Raw genomic sequence first — 19,504 nt, 5'->3', positions numbered from 1 at the left:
GTAGCCCATTAGCTTTTGTTTGTTAGCATGTTAGCCCATTAGCTTTTGATTGTTAGCATGTTCGTAATTGTGTGTTAGCCAATTAGCTTTTTGTTTGTTAGCATTTTATCTTCGCCTGTTGGAATTGACTTGTTTAAATAGGATTTACATTGTTTACACATGCAACAATGTTTACAGTGCTGTTTATTTAGAGATTAATGATTCATTGTTGGTTAACTCCATTTAGCGAGTGATTTAGTGATTTAGTAATTGATTGATTACAATAATGATTATTGAATGTTATGAACATAAACAGATTTAAATGAAAGGGTTGTACAACTTGATGATTAATTATACCTTGTGACCTAATATAGGTCAGGTTTTTTTGAAGGCGCGTGATGATGGTGAGCTAACGCCAAGAACAAGGACAAAGGACCATGTCTTCTACAGATTGTGGTAGGATGATGAACTCTCTTGAACTTTGGTATTAAAAACTGAAAAGAACTGCAACTAAAGGAACTGGAACATACAAACTATTCAAAACTGGAAATGTTTAAATTATTAAGGCCTATTTCTGTTGACTTGATTGCTTTGAGTTGTTTTTCAAGGTTGCTGATTTACTCAATACAATATTATGCAAACTGCATTGTTTGTTGTCTTGGTACTTTGCACATTGGGCTCCGATACAAATCTACACTTCTGTCCAAGTCAGTAATTTGTTAACCTAATTAGTCATTCATGTTGAAATAAGACTTGTTGCATTTATGCAGCAGGTAGGACAACGTCTTTGATCAGGCCACACGTTTAGGTGAATTGGTGCAAATTGGACACTCTAAATTGAGTGGGAGAGTGAATGGCTGTTTGTTTCTGTGTCCCTGTGATGGACTGGCGACTGGTCCAGGGTGTACAGTACTCGGAATTGGCACCAGCGCCCCCGCAACCCTCATGTGGAGGATATAGCAGTAGAAGGTGAATGGGAAAACAGAACTTGTGTACAGTCAACGGATAGTTCAAGCAAAGGGCTTTAATGTGATCTGTTAAATGTTTGGGCGTAAATAAGACAGGAATGTGGACGTGAAACGCCGTACAAACTTTAATCACATGGTACCTCAAGGTACAATACGCGATACATGGTTCACGATACCAGTAATATCATGATAATCGATATATACACAAAATCCATCTCCATTTGTTATCGACAATAACGGGAGACTCAAACTTTAGGTTCATGTAGACTCATTTCAGACTAGTGAATCCTCACATGCTCCACAGCTTTGACCTGGAAATAAGAGCAGAGGCTGCTACACAGAAGATTCCAGAAGATAACAGAAAAAACACATGGAGTGACGTTAAACTTGCTGCCTACCATCTGCCAGCTAGAGTTGTTTTGGTGAGCCAGGAAACAACACAATATCACCACATAGTTCCCACTGTGTTTTCTATTTTGGGACAAGGACAGTGGTCCAATTAAACGGCATAACTGTGCATGCAAATGTCCTGAGGGACTCTGTATATGTGCATTATACACCGTTCACCTCAAACCCATACCATTTCTTTGAAGTTGACCACATTTCTAGCACGTTTGATTTTAATCCGATTATTATAGAGTTTGTGTGATACCTGAGCAAAGTTGCCTTTTTGTATGGGGTTTTTGAAGCTGCTCTGCTGTCAGAGTGAGAGCATCTTTGAGTCGTGACTCATGGGCTTCCACCACTCGTTTCTTAGAGAATGAAAAGCCCTGCTGTAATCCACTGTAACCCACTGCCTCCTCAACACGGAGGGAGGGAGGGAGGGACTGAGGGTGAAATGGAGGAAGGAAGGAAGTGAGACAGATGAAGGAGGGGAGGCGGTGAGGAGAGCGATGGAGAGGGAGCTAAAAGGTGAGAAGATGTAGGAGAAATATAGAGACATCAGCATAATTTCACACATCAGTGGAAACGGGGCCAATGCGGTACAGTGTGTTATAAATATAGCTCTCCCGTGGTTAAAATAGTCGGGTTGAAATGGTTTCTTCAGAAGCCATGAAGAAGAAGAGCGTCTACAGGAGGGCAACACTTCTACAGCATGGCAGCATCTCTGTGTTTCTAAATCACACGTCCTGGTCTGGTCCTGCACATCAGAGCATCAGAGCCGTCATGCTGCAGCAGATGCAGCACTTTTCTTTTTTTTTTTTGCTCTGTGTGGAGGAGTGTACTGCACAGCTCGGTGGAAACGCAGGGGGCTTGTTTGCACAATGGGCCTGCCAGCAACACAAGGACAGCCCACATCTCCCAGGGGGGAGAGGGATCACTGTCAGGCCAATGGCGCCACTGTGTGGCACCACAGCGCAACTGCAGAAGAGGGGCATCTGATACACAGCTCTAAAATCTCTCAATGTTTGGGAAATGGAGAGCAAAGGTCATAGTTGAACATGTGATGTGATGGAGTACCTTATGGAAACGTGAGCCCAAACTTATGTAGGGAGGTAATTAAATTCAAACTTTATTGAAGACTCGCCAGGAAAAAATATTAAAAACATGAGATGGGTATAATTCATTGATGATAAGCTGTCTCACAATTTTTATGTGCCTGGGTGAGTTCTGTGATTATACTCCAAACAATATTTAAGATGTTTTTATTTCCCTGAATTAATTCCCTGAGAGACGGATTATTATACAGGAGAATTATAATTATAAAGATGCTTCTCTGTGCTTTTGGGCTCATGCCATAAAATAATGAAGCATTGTGCCAGAGCCATTTGAACATAATCCAAATATATATATATATATATATATATATATATATATAATATATATATACATAATAATTCTGTGCACATTGCGTTCTCACCAGAAAATGTTCTTTTATATGCAACGAAGGCATTCTAATAAATATATTATTTTACACTTTGGCTCTAAACCAGCAGCTTTAAAAATGTTTTTGATTGAATCTGTTTTTGGGAATAAAATGCCATTCAGCCTCCAAAGCCACTGTCTACACATTATTTCAAATTAAGAGTGATCCTTAGAATATACAGCAAATATATTTAGTAAATTATGTCATTGTTATCTAAACGTTTTTTTTTTCTTTGATCTTTGCATGCTCTGCACTGAAGACACCAGGTGTCCTAAAGAAAACAGTTTATTTAATGTTTAGTCCGTGCTTTTTTCTGTCTTGTAAGTGAGCACGATGAGGACGTGTGTCTGTCAGAAATCCTGTGTTTTCGAGGAAGTATTCGGCACATGTAGATTTGCGTGAAAAGTCATTGTTTTGGGAGCCCCCGGGTTAACGCTGCTGTCACCGGCTCGGATGGAGGAACGAGGGGAGGGAGAGAGAGAGAGGGAGGGAGGGAGGAGGTAGAGGAGTGGACAGACAGTGGTATCGGAGGGGGAGGCGTTTGGCTCGGCGAAGACTGGGAGTGAACGAGCAGAGAGGGTGAGGAACCAGCGGATCTGGCCCTTTAAATCACCGATATACAGCGCATTCGGAGGTGAGTTTGGAGATATTCGTGTATTTTAATTCCTGTGTATAATAACCGTAACGCGTCCGTGCGCCCGTGTGTTGTCACCGAGGGCGGCTGCAGCAGAGGGGGCTTTTTTTTTTTATCAGTGTCACGAATCCGGATTTCCCCAGCCCTTTGCCGGCAGTGAGGGTGGGGAGCACCGGGGACAGGGTCAGTGGAAGATTTCCTACAGCGCGGCTGGACTCTTGAGGACGCACCACGCCACTGTGTCCAAGAAAAACCCCCCTCAGCTGGATGTTCTGTGCTGAAGTAGGCCGATCGATTTGCATAAGAGCGGAACATAAAGGCGTGCGCTCCAGTCTTGTGCCCATTGTCGCTGGAGGGGTTTTATTCTGGCTGCTGCTGCTGCTGCTGGAGCCTGCCTCCCTCCAAACATGTCACCACCCTGCTCCCACGGCTCAACACTCTGGGCCTTTTCTTTTTGTGCAGACCTGAGTCTTCCACTGGAGAAAATGTCTCCGGCTGTGATGGCTGTGTGTGCGCGCTCAGTGTCTGTGCGTATTTGCGTGTGTGTGGACAGCCATGGGAGAGAGAGGGGGACATGCTGTTCTATCCATCAAAAATGCCCGCATTGTGTTTTCACGCGATAGAGCAGCAAAGCAGGGCCTATAGTGGAGGATATGGCTCCGTGCTGCAGGCCGAATCAGCGCTCACAAGCTGCTCGGATCGATAAGAATTGATGCGTTTTTGCGCGTCTTGAGCGATAAGAACAGCCGTGGGTTTGCTGACTGACCGCGGCCTGTCCAGTTGTTGCTCATGTCTTTGGTCCAGGCCAAGACAAATGAGCAGCTGACTGAAGAGGTTTTGCTGTGTCCAGCACAGAAAATCATGTTTGTGTTGGGGTTTTTATTCAGGGCACAGTTTCCCTTTTCCCCCACACCATAACAGAGAAAATCAACAGGCTGAAAAAGGCTTAGAATTTCTCTATAAGAACTAAAATATTCATGTGTTTCTTGTGAGGTGTGTCGCTTTGTTTGGAGGAAAATCTCTAAACATTTCTGTGTCAAAGCCAATATTTGCATTTGGGTTTTCCCCTTTTCAAAAAAAAAACCCCCAATAACATGAATTTGTTGAAGTTATAGCCGCTTGCCAACAAAGAGGGTGCAAGTGATGTCAGCTGGTTTTGATGTTAAAGTTATGAGGTGGTGTCACTTTAAGAGTAGACGCGAAAACTATAGTTGTACAACAAAGTCTACAGTGTTCAAAATGTATGGTTATGGTAGAAGCTGCAGTCGGATGCTATTTTTCAATAGTAAGTCATTGATATTTTTTATTTATAGTTAATTTTTTGCAATGATGCAGGGACATAAGGACATGCATGTGTGTATAAGGTCACCTGTGTGTGTGTGTGTGTGTGTGTGTGTGTGTGTGTGTGCGTGTGTTTCATTATCATATGTTTTTGATAGACTGTAGCCTTACAGCAAGAAGGTCGCCGGGTTTTGAACCAAGGCCTTTCTGTGTGGAGTTTGCATGTTTTCTCTGGGTGTCCCAGGTTTACTCCCACAGTCCAAGAAACATGCAGCGGTTAAGTGAACACTCTGAAGTGACAGCACAATGTGAGAGTGAATGTGATGGACTGGCAGTAGCTGGGATTGGCTCAGGCTCCCCATGTGGAGGAGAAAATGGTTGACAGTGACTGAATTTCCAGTGGGGCTCCAATTGGGTATAGAGTAGGGTTGGAACCCATCACTTTGTCCTCCACATGAGGGTCGCTGGTGCCAATCAAGCTGTCATAGGCTGACACACCATTGTTTCCAATATCACAAAGTATGTGATCGTCAAAGTTCGGCTCATGATGTTCCAATAAATACAGATGTTTTTAGGGATGTTTCTCAAAGTAGTTTGAGAAACTTTAGGTCACGGCTACAGATGATAACGAACCGTCCCTCCTCGTGTGCATATAGTAACCTGAAACAAAACATTCTGGCTACTTTTATCCACCCAAGCAACTGTAGATACACGTGTGAAAGGTTTATTCTGAGGCGACAAAACACCAAACACAGTTGTACACTTCTACAACACATACATATGGGTAGTATATTGAATTTTGCCAATAAATAAATGTCACACACTGGATATTTAATACTGAGCCGTGTGCCATAATCAGGCTTAAGGTTTGGACTCAGCGTTAAGATTAGGATTATGATTACGGTACGGTTTAGGCTGGGGGTGCATTTCAGTGATTGTCCTTACAAGTATGATAAAACATCCATTCTCTCTCACACACGCACACACACACAAAAGCCCTAATTACAGGCACATATCTCTGAGCTACTCCACAGTAGGAGTAATTAAAGCAGGACTCTCTCCCCGGGAGAGAGAGCGACAGACGGAGTGAGAGACACACTCGTAACACTCCCGGCGTGATGAGTGAGTGAGGTGTGTTTTCAGATCAGGTGCTCATCGTGAGGGACCTTTCACGTTCACACTGTGACGCGTCTTTAATAGGATTTGACTCAGACGAAACATAAAGGCTCTTTGTTTCGGATCAGTCGGTTCAATCGTCTGATCGATGGAGTCTTGTTGCTGGTGATGGAAAATGACATTTTTAATATTGTAATGTGGACGACACCGTGGCACTGAAGCACATTTCACTCTCTCTCGAGCTCAGAATGACAGAATGAGGTTTGTTGTTGAAATGAATACTTTCTTTCACCCAGGCCTTTACACTGTGGTTTCATCGGGGTCAAAGTTCAACTGGAAGTCAACCCAATAATCATGCTTGTGTTTATGCAGCTGCACATGACAGAAGGACATTCTGTAAACGCATATAAATGATCTTGGTTACCTTGTGAACGCATCACGTGCTGATGTCCCCTGTTCTCCCTCTTCTTCTCGCCAGAGTCAAGCCGATGTGAGCTCGGCCACCGCGCGGCTCTGTCGTTCAGACTTGTTTCACGGCCGTCAGTGCACCGCTCACATCCACCTCTCCATCATCCATCCATCCAGCCACGTCAGTGTTTTAGAGAGAGAGCGAGAGAGGCCAGTCTGCACACCATCAGTCAGGTAACACTCACTCCACTCCTACAGAACACTCTGTGAATGAATGAACTCACTGAAATGGTCTCTGGTGTGACCTGCGTGTGTTCCACTGGACTAAATCTCTCTATCTCTCTCTCCATCTTTCTATCACTGTGTAACTTGCTTCCATAAAGTATTTATTCATTAAAAACAAACTGCATATTCTCTGTATAATCTCGCATGTTGGTGTTGCACTGCCTCATTTTCACCACACGGCGGTGCTATAAATCTATAACTGAATATCCAAAGCTCTCACCTACCTACATAACTATTATGCAACTGAATTACCATCAGTTTAATTTCTAAAAAGTCAAATAAATAGCTTTATTTTTTTAAATATGCAATTAAAAGAGGTGTAAAAGGGCTTTGGATGTTTCATGATATATATTGTATTTGCTTATTGCTTATTAATACTGATGCAGCAATGGTTAGGTAACATTTTCATGTTGTAAATAATAGCATTGAATCCATAAGTCCATATACTTCAAATGTTGTATATAAATGTCATTCTAACATGTGCGTAAACATCTATACTATGAATGTGTTTGATAACAGTGATTCCTCCTGTTGTGAAAATGTGAGCTATATTTCCATAGACAATGTTGTATGTTGTTAATAAACATTTGATCACTATTGCGTCACGACGTGACCGTGTGTCGCAAACCACTTATTAACATACGTCTGCCTCTTCATTGGCGTCACGAGGCTGCGCGAACGTAGTGGTTTTTTTTATGTTGAGTTTTTGTGGCACACGCCCATTAAACACGAGCCTTTGAATCTGTAACCAGTCAAGCGTCTCTTTGGCAGCAACAGCCAAACAAACACAGCAAATCAGACCTGAACATTTGGACAATTCTCATTTCCAAACATCTTACTTGGGTTAAGGGTGTGACCAGGACAATCCAAGGTGGATTTTCTTCCTCGAGTGGATGTGCTTCAATGTCCTGTTACCCTCTCTGATATTAAGATGCAAGATTATGTCAGAATTAAACACAAATGTGAATGTTATCATGTATTCATTTGACTGTGAGCCCTCAGAACTAGAAACACCGTAGCTTTTCTCATCTTAGTGTGCAGTAACCAGTTCTTACACCTTAAATTGTGCATTTCCCATGTTGTGCCTTGTGAATAAGATATTGCACAAGTAACAACCACGGAATCCTTTCAACTTTGACACCTTCTCTTGGACTCACGGATTAACGGATAAGAATTTGTAGTCAAACGTTAAAGGTCACCAGAGGTCGACTGATATGTTGTTGTTTTTTCTAGGGCTGAAGCCAGTTCATTAGAAATCAGTGCAGCCAATTGTCTTGTTTTCTGAGATAAAAAAAGTGTGTAAATTTACATAATTAAACTTTAGTGATCATCATTTGTCTTCAGGGTCGTCTTAGTTGGATGTCCTCTCATATGAAGACCATCACTGATGTAAAGTCTCTCCGTTTATTTGAATTTTTTGTCTAATTTTGCACCGACCAATGTCTAAACTCTTTAAGTCAACATGGTGACTTTGCATGGTCGTGCAAAATCAATAATTCTTTGTCACAGGTCCCCATGGCTCTCGTCAGCACACGCTTCCTGTGAACACCAAATAAATAAAAGTGTTGAATCCAAAACACGTCCGTGCTGATTTCTCTGCCTGCAATTCATAATTATTGAACTCCTGACCATATAAAATTATATAAAAATTGGACACTCTTCTTGTTTGCCAAATGAAGACAACCCAGAAGTAAGAATATATTGAATGGCCACTAGGGGGAGACACACCACTGATTGCAAAATGTGCTCCATTTTAATGGAAGCTTCAGGGAAAATGGTCCTACTTTTCACTTTGGAAAATAGGAATAAAAACGTTCTTGTTGAGCCAATAAAACACCAATCTCGTTCATTCACTGTTGTAACACGACAATAATGTACTGTTGTAAAAAATGTGTTTGTTTCTATTTGAACCTGTGTTGAGACTTATTCATGTATAGATGCAGATCATTTCAAAGGTTTTTCGGTTTACTTTGTAAACATCAACTAGGAGCTGCATTTTCTAACCTGATGTCAGTGAAATGAACTCATCAATCTTGTTCTGACACAAAAGAAGGAAACAGCCAATCGTACAAAGTGTTCTAAACTCCGTGTTCTGTCACTGTTATATTCCTCTCCCTTCATGTCCGCCCAAGGCGTGTCAACATTGCTTTTTAATATGATGACGAATAAACACCGTCTGCATATACTGAACAGTGCTTTCATCTCACACTCTGATTCCCCCGCCCTTCTCTCCCTCTCTCTCCCTCGTTCAGTTTTCTCCTGTGTTGGTTTATTCTGATGGATCAGTATGTCTACCACTAATAACATCGCCCAGGCCAGGAAACTGGTGGAACAACTGAGGATTGAGGCGGGAATTGAGCGCATCAAGGTAGAACCAAGCCCCTGCTGCAATATTTTCGAGTGTGTGTACGTTCAGCAACTGACTCCTGTTCTCCTCTCACCTTTTTTTGTTCTCATCCCCTCCCGGTAACACCCTCGTCCTAAATATAACACCCGACATCACTTTTTCCTTCACTCATATGTACTCCCATTTCCCCCCCCTTTTTTTCATCAGGTGTCTAAAGCAGCAGCAGACCTAATGAGTTACTGTGAGCAGCAAGCTCGTAGCGACCCTCTGCTGGTCGGGGTTCCCACCTCCGAAAACCCTTTCAAGGACAAGAAACCCTGCATCATCCTATAGCTGCACTCCTGCTCTCACACGCACATGCACATAGACAGGTATACACACACACACAAACACACAATTACATGAGTACCTTAACTGATCCCCACATTTCCCCAAACACACACTCACACTTGCAAACACACAACTTCTCTCATAAGAGCCACTCTGGAAAAGCGCCATACCCCACAGCCACAGCTACGGGGGCAGGTATCATGTGCACCTAGTGGCCGAGATCAGTATATCACTGAGTATGATCCAAGGTGCTTTGGTAGTATTCATATATGCTGGTCAATTGACTACAACTTAACTTGAAACATGGATTGGGACATTACTAATCATTAGTAGGCTGGGATTCCTTTTTGTTTGGTTTTTGCTGTCCTGAGATGAGGGGTTGGGTAAAGGATGTACAGCCGTTACCATAGGCAGGAAGCGGGAGGCTATTAAAGCCTTTGCCTTTTTATTGGACTATAGCATGTTCCCACTGAAACCGGTATCAACAGACCGTCTCTGCCTGTGGCCTCACAATGGCCGTCTTCAGCCTTTGGCCAAGCCTCCAGCTGTGCCAACCTGTACAGAGAGTCCTCTCTAGATGCTGATCTGTCGTCACTGAGTCCACAGTGGTTTATTGTGTCGGTCGCGCTCAAACCTAATCTGACCTCAGATCGGCACCTATGAGGTTAACACAGCTCTTCGCAGAACTCAAGCTACTAACCCCCCGGACGTTTACTGCATTTTTCTTAAGAAATGCTTGTTTGTGAAATCAATGTATGTTTTGATATTTTTTGTTGAAGCATTAACAGATAAATAATACTGTACGTTTTTTTTTTTCTAAACTGCTTTGTGTTGACACTGGTGTTGCCCCCAGCAAGTATTAAAGAAATGGGAGGTGATCTGATTGTAACGCAAGGGAAATACTCGACCAGATACCTGCTAGAATCTTAAAGGTTTCTACTGTATATCAAACCTCCCTGTGCTTTACCCTGAGAGAGGGAAAGGCTGGAGGAGAAATCCCTAACTTAACTTAATAACATTAACAAGAAACTGTTCCAAAAAGTAAAAATGAAGATTTCCATTTTCATACCTACTCCTCTCATGTTGATGATTTGATTCTTTTCATTGGCAGTTTTGTCAGGTTATCATTGGAAAGCGCAAAGTTGGAGGTGTTTGTTTATTTGCCTGCACAGTCAAGAAAAGGGGATCTTGTGTAATGGATACTAGCTCTGGCCATGAATCAGACCAGAATGAACATTGCCTGGCTTTACCAATCTTTAAACTTTTCCAGTCTCACCAGTGCAACAGCTCACTCTGACGTGAGCTCAGACTGGGTCAGGTACTGGATGGGTTAAAGCCGGCGGCGCTTCCCGCTCAGTTCTCTGCTCCCCCCCGCTCCTCCACAGTGCTCCTTCTTTTTGAAAAACCAAACTTGATTGTAAAAACTGAAGATGAGAAAGTGAAAACATGAAGTTAAGAGAAACAAACTAAGTGTACAAACTTTCTTTCAAACGTGCAGAAGTGATAAGTTGAAGAGTAGCTGTTTTGGGTTTATTTTTTGAGTTACTTTTCTTCTCTCTATGGAGTCCATGGAACCTGGTCAGTTGAGTATTACCCTGTACAGTGTTTGTAAGATACAAAATCTAAACAGAGAATCCCCCTCTGTGGATGTTGGATTTTTTTAGTACTACCTATTCTGTTGTCAGTCAGGATCATGTCTGTCTTCATTTATTTATTTTGTCGTTCAGGTTTTTGAGGCTCGCTAAAGCGGAGGTTGGTGTTAACCAGAGATTCAAACACAGCCACCTGATGAGGATGAAATAAGGAAAATGAAATCCTGTTTGGTTTATGGATTATATTGATTAATCAACATCGGACCTCATTCCTTTGGCCAAAACCGACCTCCTGATATGTCCTTTAACACCAGAGCAGCCCACAAGTTTTGGTCTAGGTGGGCAACAGACACCAAGGACAACACACACATAAATACACACTACACTACACTTGCATACAAATGTTTTTCTTTTGAATTTGAGGGATGATTCTCAGAGGTAAAAGGTTGATGAACCTGTATGGATTAGCTTTGTGTCGTCATATTTACACTTAACCATTTAAAGACACAGCTGTAGTGGCTGATGGGCTTGTTGTGGGGGTTGAGTCGGCCGTTTTGTTCTCTAATCACTAGGTCAATATGACCCCACCTGTTCCACTCAGCTTTTGGGAGTCCGAGTTGTTTTTTTGGAGGTGGTGAGAGGTTGTGTGTGTGTGTGTGTGTTAGTGGGTCCACACACCTGCTGAGTGTATGGCTGTGTCTGTAAGGCCACTTGGGAAACTTTTAAAAAAGAAATCCCACAGCCCTCGAAGAAGTAAAAAACAATACATTTAGTAAATTGTTAGAGCTTCCCACACTTACACAATTCCCTCAATTTGATGTAATGTCTTTATAAGTTTGGGTTTAGTGGAGTAGTTTTCTGGAAATTTATCAGAAAAGTCAGAGGGGTAAAGTGTTAGCAATGTGTTAGCTTAGCTTAAAGAAAGGACACAGTGGTATTAATTAGAAAACCTTTCAAGCTAAAATACACAATGTTTAATATAGTTTTGCTTACGTTTGGACAGAGCCAGAACTTGGATTTTCACACTCTTAGTGCTATGCCAAGCTAAGCTAATTAGCTGCTACATTTGGTCGATATCTTTATATCAGACAGTTTAAACAACACAAATTAAAGTCACTGCTTTTTTAAAAAAAGAATATGAGGTCCAAGTACAGAACTAACAGGAGCTGGAGGACGACCACAGTGAGGGCTGAGGCTGTGTGTGTGTGTGTGTGTGTGCGCGCGTGTGCGTGTGTGTGTGGAGGAGCTGAAAAGGATGATTTGGCAGAGAAGAGCACAGAGGGTGTGTACGTGTGTGTTTGTGATAGAAACACTGTATGTACGAGTACACCGGGTCTCTGCTGCTGTGTCACATTGTAATGTTACAGTACTGCAGTCCTGTAATTCCAGGTCAGGGTGACTCTGACCGAAGGAGAGGTCATGTGACACTGTGTGTTTTCAGTCAGAGGCTCAAGTGTAACATGGACTGAAGAGTTGGAAGTTATTTTTGATGTGACGACAGTAACGACCGTAATAATAGTCGTACATCAGACAAATTATTGAAAGACTTTCTTCTTTATTATAGCTTCATCCGTACATGTCCCAGCTAAACTCTGTTAGCTGCGGGTTATTTCAATTATTTAATTAATTATTAATTAAAATGTCATTATTGCCCCTGTTTATTTTAAATTGAATTAGAATGAAATGACTGTCAGTTTTCTCACATGTTGGCTAAATCCTACGCTACAATCGCTCCCCAGTAAGGACCAAGTTTAAAGAATGGAAACTGGATAAAAAACAGTCTGCATCTTTTTTTAACTGTAATATCCGAGTTTTATCAACGTTACGGAGATTGACGAGGTGAAGTTGCTGCACCTAGTCTGGCCTTTTTAAACGTGTTTTATTATAAGTTGTTTACCCTAGCTGTCAGTCGTTATGCTGTCGCTAAGCTAACTAGCCACAGCCTCGAACCTCTTTATTGTTTGTAAACAAACATGGCGGCGTCTGTTTTGCACAGCAAGAAAGCTAACGAGTGCATTTCTTGAAGATATTCATGTTAATTGAATAAATTGCTTTAACCTTTCTGATATAATTGAAGAGGTAAAAAGACAAAACAAATCAAGGAAGTGAGAAAATAGAAGCTTGTGACAGGAACTTCCTCAGAATTACTGGGTTATTTTTCTAGGACTGTATTTCTAGTAGTTGTAACATAAAACACACACACACACATACACTGATGTTGTCCTGATGGTGTCTGACAGATGCTGTTTTCCTTTTTCTTTTCTTTTAAAAAAAATTAAAATCATCAATCATTCCATTGCTGGTTGGGCTTACAGTCAGAGAGAGCCATCCTATGTCACTGGTTTGGCTGACAGTTTGTCTGATCGGTTGGTTGTTAGTTTGCCTTATAGTGGCGTATATTGTGTTTATGCTGGTGTTAGGGTTTTCAGATCAACAGAATGAACAGTCTTAATAGAAGAACGTGCGGCTTGAGATTGGAAATCCACTGGTGTTGTGACACAAAAGCGAGCCACGGGGAATTCACGTCTGGTTAGGTCAGGGAGAGTCATGGCTCCTCACTGGTGGACTTTTCATATCAAACATCACTGAATCAGCTCTGAGCCCTTTCCGAGACTCACCTTTTGTGTTCTGATCTCCTGTGTATGCATACAGTATGTGTAACTTTTTGCCTTGATTGAATATGAAGAAAATATATCTATTTTTTGTAACTGTTCTCTGATGTGCCATAACTCATGTTTTCTTGCACACTGTTAATATTTTGTGGATATTGCTGTTTAAAAAAAAAGAAAAAGATATCGAGAAGTAGATGACATTAATAAAAAGATGATATAATAACATGTCGCCGTGTTGAGTTTTTACTCCAAACCACATGTGCACACAGTTCAGGGGACGGTACACTCATGTCTGTCTGAAACATCTCAACAACAACTAGATTCATTGTTGTGAAATATTTTGCACAGACATTCACGGTCCTCCACAATAAAATAAAAACCTAATGACTTTGGAAATCCCCTAACGTTTCCTTCACTGTGCATTTATTCTCTGAAATAAAAACACTTTCCCACACTTTTTTTCAGTGCAGCCTTGAGCGCGTTATTTTCAAATGACACTTGCAACATGGTGAAAGCATTGCATCTCATCACCTGGGGCCTCAATTTGAAACCCTGGGACTCCCAAGCGCTCTTGAAATGCCTCTGGTTATGGAATTTAATTTCCTGCAGGATGAGTACTTTTAACTCAAAGTGATCCTTTAACTCTTGCATTTTTGTCCCACCACCATGTCAGAATGTCTAATTTTCTAATACTTCAGGGTATGACCAAATATTTACTTACACTTACTGTATGTAACATTTCTGTGTGTTTGCATGAGCCATAACTTTTCTTTAAATAGAAATGCATATTTCTATTGACATTCTATGCTGTATCTGTCTTCGCTATAACTTCCACCTCCATGAATATATGGCTAGTGTGTTGTGTTTTGCTTTTTAGATTTTTATTGTGCGCAGTTATGCACTAATGAATCAGGACTACTCATTGTCTTTGGCTGCACATTGTGCCATCAAAGCTGTAAACACACAGAGGACCAAACAGAACACCAAGACAACGATTCCCATGATCCTTTCTTAGTGTTTTGCATGCTAGTGACAGACATTACATAGAAAAAACATGCAAACACAGTCACAGAGACACCAGACTGACTGCAAATCCTGTTAATTATTGGCTCCTTTTGTTCTCTTGAGTGTCGCTTTCTTACTATTATTGCAACAATACACACATGTGCATGCACACAGCAAACAAAGAGCATAGGTAAGTCCTCTAGGTTCACAGGAATGCTTTTGGGCCTTCTGTGAAACCTCACAAGTCCTTTTCCAAGTTTCAAGCTGTACTTCCCCCACACCCCTTCCTGCAGGTCAGAGCCAATGAGATTTAGGGCGGACGAGCGACAGCCAATAAGAAATGACTTCTCTGTTCAGCTGAAAGTAAACAAATGGGAGGTCCATGTGCCAGAATGTTCCCTCTCTCCTCTGCTGTGCAGCCAGAGACATGTGAGAGTGGAGGGTGGAGTTGGGGGGGGAAACGGAGTGAATGCAGGGCAGAGCTGCAGACAAACCCCTTGTACGGTGCTGCAGGAACATTCTGATACCTGATCATGACCAGATATTGTGGCACATGGGTGAGGTTACACACGCGCATGCTTTGACCCGCAGGCCCGCAGGATCAGCTGCGCCTCAAGATGTGAAATACATACACATACCAGCCACTTTATTAGGGACACCCGCTCCGCCGCTTGTTCACACGAATATCTGATCAGCCAAACACATGGCAGCAACCCGAGCCGTTCGAGCATGTAGACAAGATCAGGAGTCATGTGAGTGACTGAACATAGCCCGAGAATATGGGATTTACAGAAAATAACTATAAGAACAACATCTTCCATGTGCAATGCGTCATCCTGTTTACTCTGTACATAATGACGCACAGTATATATTTAGGTTGCATCCGGTTTGCACTGTACACAATTCTATTTTTGGCTGTTTGTTTTTATTCAAGTTAATGTGATAAGTTTATGTCATGTCTAACATGTTTACTATCTGTGCTGCTGTCATACATAAAGGCTTTTCTCATCTTATAATCACTTGTTACAGCCCAGGTCTGCAGAGAACCATCCCTGAATGTACATGTCAAGTCTTGAAGCAGATGAGCTTCGGCAGCAGAAGATCACAGCGGTGCCGCTCCTGCCACTTTAGTCGGTGTCCTGTGTGCCTAATAAAGTGACCTGCGAGGGGTAAGTTTTGCCTTGCAAATGGCTTTTGAACTCAGGTAAGTCAGGTGCATTTTCCTGTCGGTTTCACCCACACCCACTCACAGTTAAGACCCTGGACTTGTAGGGACTGTGGGTCTGCATCAGCTTGTTTTGCCTCTTTGTGCCAACACAATGAGTTTCTGTCTCCACCCCAGTTTCTCTGTCACCGGCTGACTCTGACTGATGTGTCTGCTTTAGAAAAAGAAAAGCCCGGCAGCGAATTTGCAGAGCCGTGTACACAACAAAGACTCTTCCTCGAGTGCGCATGTTCTTTCCATGACTGTTAGTCAAATGTAAACTGTAAACTGGTGTGTGACTCAGCTGCCTCCATGACGCACATTTGGCCTTTAGTTAATGAAATTTGACACGACAGCCTTTGATAAAGCAGGTAGTTATGGACACAATAATTTATTGACTTAGTTAATTCAAACAATAAATACGTATTCAAACAACCGGTACAACTAATAACTTAACAGTGTACTCACGCAACTTTAAGATAACAGCATTTTATCAGTCATTCCTCCTGAAGGCACTAAGGATATTGACATTTTTGTTGACCATACAGACAATACTTATTACAGTTTATTCAGTCCTGCAAACACCATTTACCCCTGTGTGACTTGAGCTTGAACATCATTTGGAGTTGAGTTTCCATGGTAATGATTTCTCTGCAGGTTGAGCTGCTCATTTAAAGAACACACACACACACACACGCAGAACGCCCAGTCTTTTCTAAAGAAAGAACCAAGTATTGTACACGCATTCCACACACATACCACACATTCACACTCACTCCCTCACACACACACACACACACACACACCTTCCCTCCAAGGACCTCTCCCATGTCAGAGTACACAGGAATGTTGGGCATAGTTTCACCACTACACCATTCCTTTGCTGTTCTTCGAAAACCACACATCTCCCAGAAACAAGTGGAGGCGTGGACGCGTAGTCGTCAAAGCGATTACTCCTCTACTGGTTATACTGTCAAGACCCAAGCGCGTTGCCAAACAGAAGCATGAAATTGAAGCTCGGGGTTTTGTTTCACTAAATCATGTAAAACTTCACTGTCTGAATCTTTTGCACTCAACCACAGAAGCCGGTCTCCAATCTGTCCGACCGCATTCTTCAGTCACCGGACGCGGCGTCCTTGGCTTCCTGCTCGTTGTCCGTGTGGACGGATCCCTCCAGGCAAAACCTGCTTGACCTACAACGGACGGATCTCTCAGCTCCTCTCTATCTGAGCCTGAGGAAGAGCTCTTGTGTTTGCCGTTTGCATGTTCGGGGGTTCCCTTCATCGCTCTTGCAGGACCAGTTCAGGAACCCACTGGTCCAGGCGTCGGCTCTCCTGGCAGTAGGTCCCCACCTCTTGGAGCCTGAAGTGGTCAGCCTGGGGGTTCTGCACGGGCGACATTGACAACATCACATTTATATTCATACTTTAAAAAGGAGAAATTAGTCCACAAAGAAATGACAGATGTTCCAGACAGTGTATCTGTCATGGTTATTATGCAACACACAGGCTACTGCGTGGAAACTGTTCATAGTAAAACATTCAGTTACGTAAGAGGCAACAGTTGGGCAGAGTAAACACACCGTAACCAGCATGCAGTGAAGGTCCCTGTGCTCCTCCTGGTTTCTGTTGGCGTCCACTGATCCCAGCAGCTGCTGCAGCCTCTGAAGGCCGGACACTCGCAGGATAGTGATGCCACTGTCGCAACAGAACGACTGCAGCAGCGTGAAGTGGATCTGCAGCGCCACGTCGTCCTCGTCGTCGGCCGCCAGGACGCACAGGACCACGCTGTCTGGATCTCTGGGGGAGGAAAATTAAAATAAAACAATGAGTTCGGGCCAGACACTTGTGCTCACATGGCTGAGATAAGGTTGGGCACAGTTAATCATTTTAAAAAGAAACAGAACACTCAGTACTCTGTATAAATTAGAAGAGGCGCCAAAGTAAACAACTCACGCATTAAACAGTTTCGCTGATTCATAGATGCCAATGGTGAGGCAGTCTTGTTTCTGAGCCGTTACCAGAAGCTCCTCCAGAGCCAGACCCACTGACTGCATCCTGGGGGGGGGGAGAGACAGACACAGCAATTAAGTCTTTTGTGTTGAGCAATAAAAAAAACAAAAACACAGAACTGAATCATCAGCAAGCATTATTGCAAGACTTTTTATTCCCATTACTGCATTTATTTAATAAACTCTTAAGAATTAAAAGTCTGCATACACAACAGGATTGTGATTAAAAAAAAGTTGCACTTGGATTTGGACTATTATTATTGTTATTATTATGCTCCATAATTATACAGTGCTGCTGCTGCAGGATGTGCAACATTCATGCAAACACAGAAACATGACTTCAGTTATTTCAGCTTTATTTTTTTAAAGCGAGATATGACCAAACTTGACTGGAAAAGTGTCACTGAGGTTTTTAGTGTTGAACTCCAATCTCAGGGTCAAAGGACGAGAATGTGCCGCGCGCGTGCTTTTCAAAAAGAAAACCAGACATGAGTTTGACAGAAAGCTCACCTGTTCTCCACGGAGTCGTAGTTTTCCTCTGGAATCATCTTCTTTTTTTTTAAAGAAATCACAAATTAATTCCAGCTAAGGCGAGAAATGAAGCAGGAGAGAGAGAGAGAGAGAGATAGTCCGGGTTTTTGGAGTGATTTTCCCACAGTGCGTCCGGGTTGTTCCGTGCGAAGAAGAGCAGCGTCTGCGGCGTTTGTTGTTGGCAACGTTGCGAAACAGTGTTTATACCCAGACTGGGAAGTGGGTGGAGCCAAAGAAACTGGCTGAGTTTCGACTCAAAAATAAAAGCAAGGACAATTAAATAAAAATAAGACAAAATTATAAAAAAATATATATTTTAAAATAAAATAAATATAAAAATTAACATAAGTATAAAAATAAATATAAAAATAAACATAAGTATAACAATAAATATAATAAATAAATACATAAATAAATGAAAAAATAAAATAAAATAAAGCATTTGTATTAAAAAAAAGAAATAAAATAAAGCATTTGTATTTAAAAATAAAACATGGCATATTTAAAAATAGAACTTCTGTGTTTGTTTCTGTCACGTGGGTTTTGGTTACATACCTGTGTTGCTTACAAAACATACAAAGTCATTTGCTTTGTCATTCTGACTTCAACACACCAGTGCACGAGCAACAACATGTGATTATGAAGAAATGCTTCAATGTAACACCACTGATTAGATTCATATTCTTGATATTCTTGTTAGTTACAGTTGTACAACATGAGTCTCAACAACCCTTGTTTCCATAACTGATTATGAAATTATGACTGACACCTAGTGGCTGAGTGATTTAAATCTTTTAACCCTATCCAAATCACTGCATATTATTATTATTTTTTTAGGTTAAATAGTTTTTTATTTTAAACAGTTAAATGTCTATGTATGAAGACTTTGTTCATTATTTGAACAAAAACAATGATAATAATAATAATAATAAAAATGCATGGAAATGTAATGATTGATGTTTATCTACATTTATCATTAATTGTCCTTTTTGTTCCATATATTGCAGGGGTGTCAAACTCAATAACAGAGGGTCCAAGTCGAGAGCCAGGTGAGGTCAAATAACAAAAACCTCGGAACAAATAATTTTCCGTTGTCTTGCCTTGAGTTCCTCCGCTGTATTTAAGTAGAACAGTACAAAAATTCCTGTATTCACTTGTATCATAGCCAATAATTTGCTGTACTGAGTCATTTACTGGATATATAAAGCTAAAAGAGAGGAAGCCAAATATAAATGAGAGGCTGGGCCCCCCCTTATAACCCCCCTCTTGTTCCGGATTTAATTTACGTATTAAATTTCTGGTGAGGTAACTTGATAAGTGTGGTATTAATCAGT

The 19,504-nt window shown here is 41.7% G+C and overlaps 2 protein-coding genes across 2 annotated transcripts; one reads left to right on the top strand and one right to left on the bottom strand.

Moving 5' to 3' along the window:
• The first annotated feature begins 3,344 nt into the window (after positions 1 to 3,344).
• On the top strand, positions 3,345 to 13,646 carry gng7 (guanine nucleotide binding protein (G protein), gamma 7). The gene is made up of 4 exons (XM_044047643.1): positions 3,345 to 3,448; positions 6,324 to 6,487; positions 8,791 to 8,906; positions 9,093 to 13,646. The coding sequence occupies exons 3-4, from the start codon at positions 8,826 to 8,828 to the stop codon at positions 9,216 to 9,218; spliced, it is 207 nt and encodes a 68-aa protein (XP_043903578.1). The 5' UTR covers positions 3,345 to 3,448; positions 6,324 to 6,487; positions 8,791 to 8,825; the 3' UTR covers positions 9,219 to 13,646.
• A 2,345-nt stretch (positions 13,647 to 15,991) lies between these two features.
• On the bottom strand, positions 15,992 to 18,341 carry LOC122782525 (growth arrest and DNA damage-inducible protein GADD45 beta-like). Its single transcript, XM_044046873.1, has 4 exons — positions 18,150 to 18,341; positions 17,584 to 17,685; positions 17,211 to 17,427; positions 15,992 to 17,013 (listed from the first exon to the last, which is right to left on the bottom strand). The coding sequence occupies exons 1-4, from the start codon at positions 18,185 to 18,187 to the stop codon at positions 16,909 to 16,911; spliced, it is 462 nt and encodes a 153-aa protein (XP_043902808.1). The 5' UTR covers positions 18,188 to 18,341; the 3' UTR covers positions 15,992 to 16,908.
• Positions 18,342 to 19,504: the final 1,163 nt, after the last annotated feature.

The sequence above is a fragment of the Solea senegalensis genome, linkage group LG16 (genome assembly GCF_019176455.1).
Source record: "Solea senegalensis isolate Sse05_10M linkage group LG16, IFAPA_SoseM_1, whole genome shotgun sequence".
In the NCBI taxonomy this organism is placed as follows: Eukaryota; Metazoa; Chordata; class Actinopteri; order Pleuronectiformes; family Soleidae; genus Solea; species Solea senegalensis.
Note: the sequence above shows the minus strand (reverse complement) of the source record. Positions and strands in the feature narration are given on the sequence as shown.

Bases quoted from the DNA above. Each gene is read 5' to 3' on its own strand.
- gng7 (XM_044047643.1), top strand. From the start codon at position 8,826: ATGTCTACCACTAATAACATCGCCCAGGCCAGGAAACTGGTGGAACAA. The intron at 8,907-9,092 runs GTAGAACCAAGC...TTTTTTCATCAG, and splicing joins CGGGAATTGAGCGCATCAAG to GTGTCTAAAGCAGCAGCAGA.
- LOC122782525 (XM_044046873.1), bottom strand. From the start codon at position 18,187: ATGATTCCAGAGGAAAACTACGACTCCGTGGAGAACAG. The intron at 17,686-18,149 runs GTGAGCTTTCTG...CCCCCCCCCCAG, and splicing joins TACGACTCCGTGGAGAACAG to GATGCAGTCAGTGGGTCTGG. The intron at 17,428-17,583 runs GTGAGTTGTTTA...TTCCTCCCCCAG, and splicing joins TCAGCGAAACTGTTTAATGC to AGATCCAGACAGCGTGGTCC.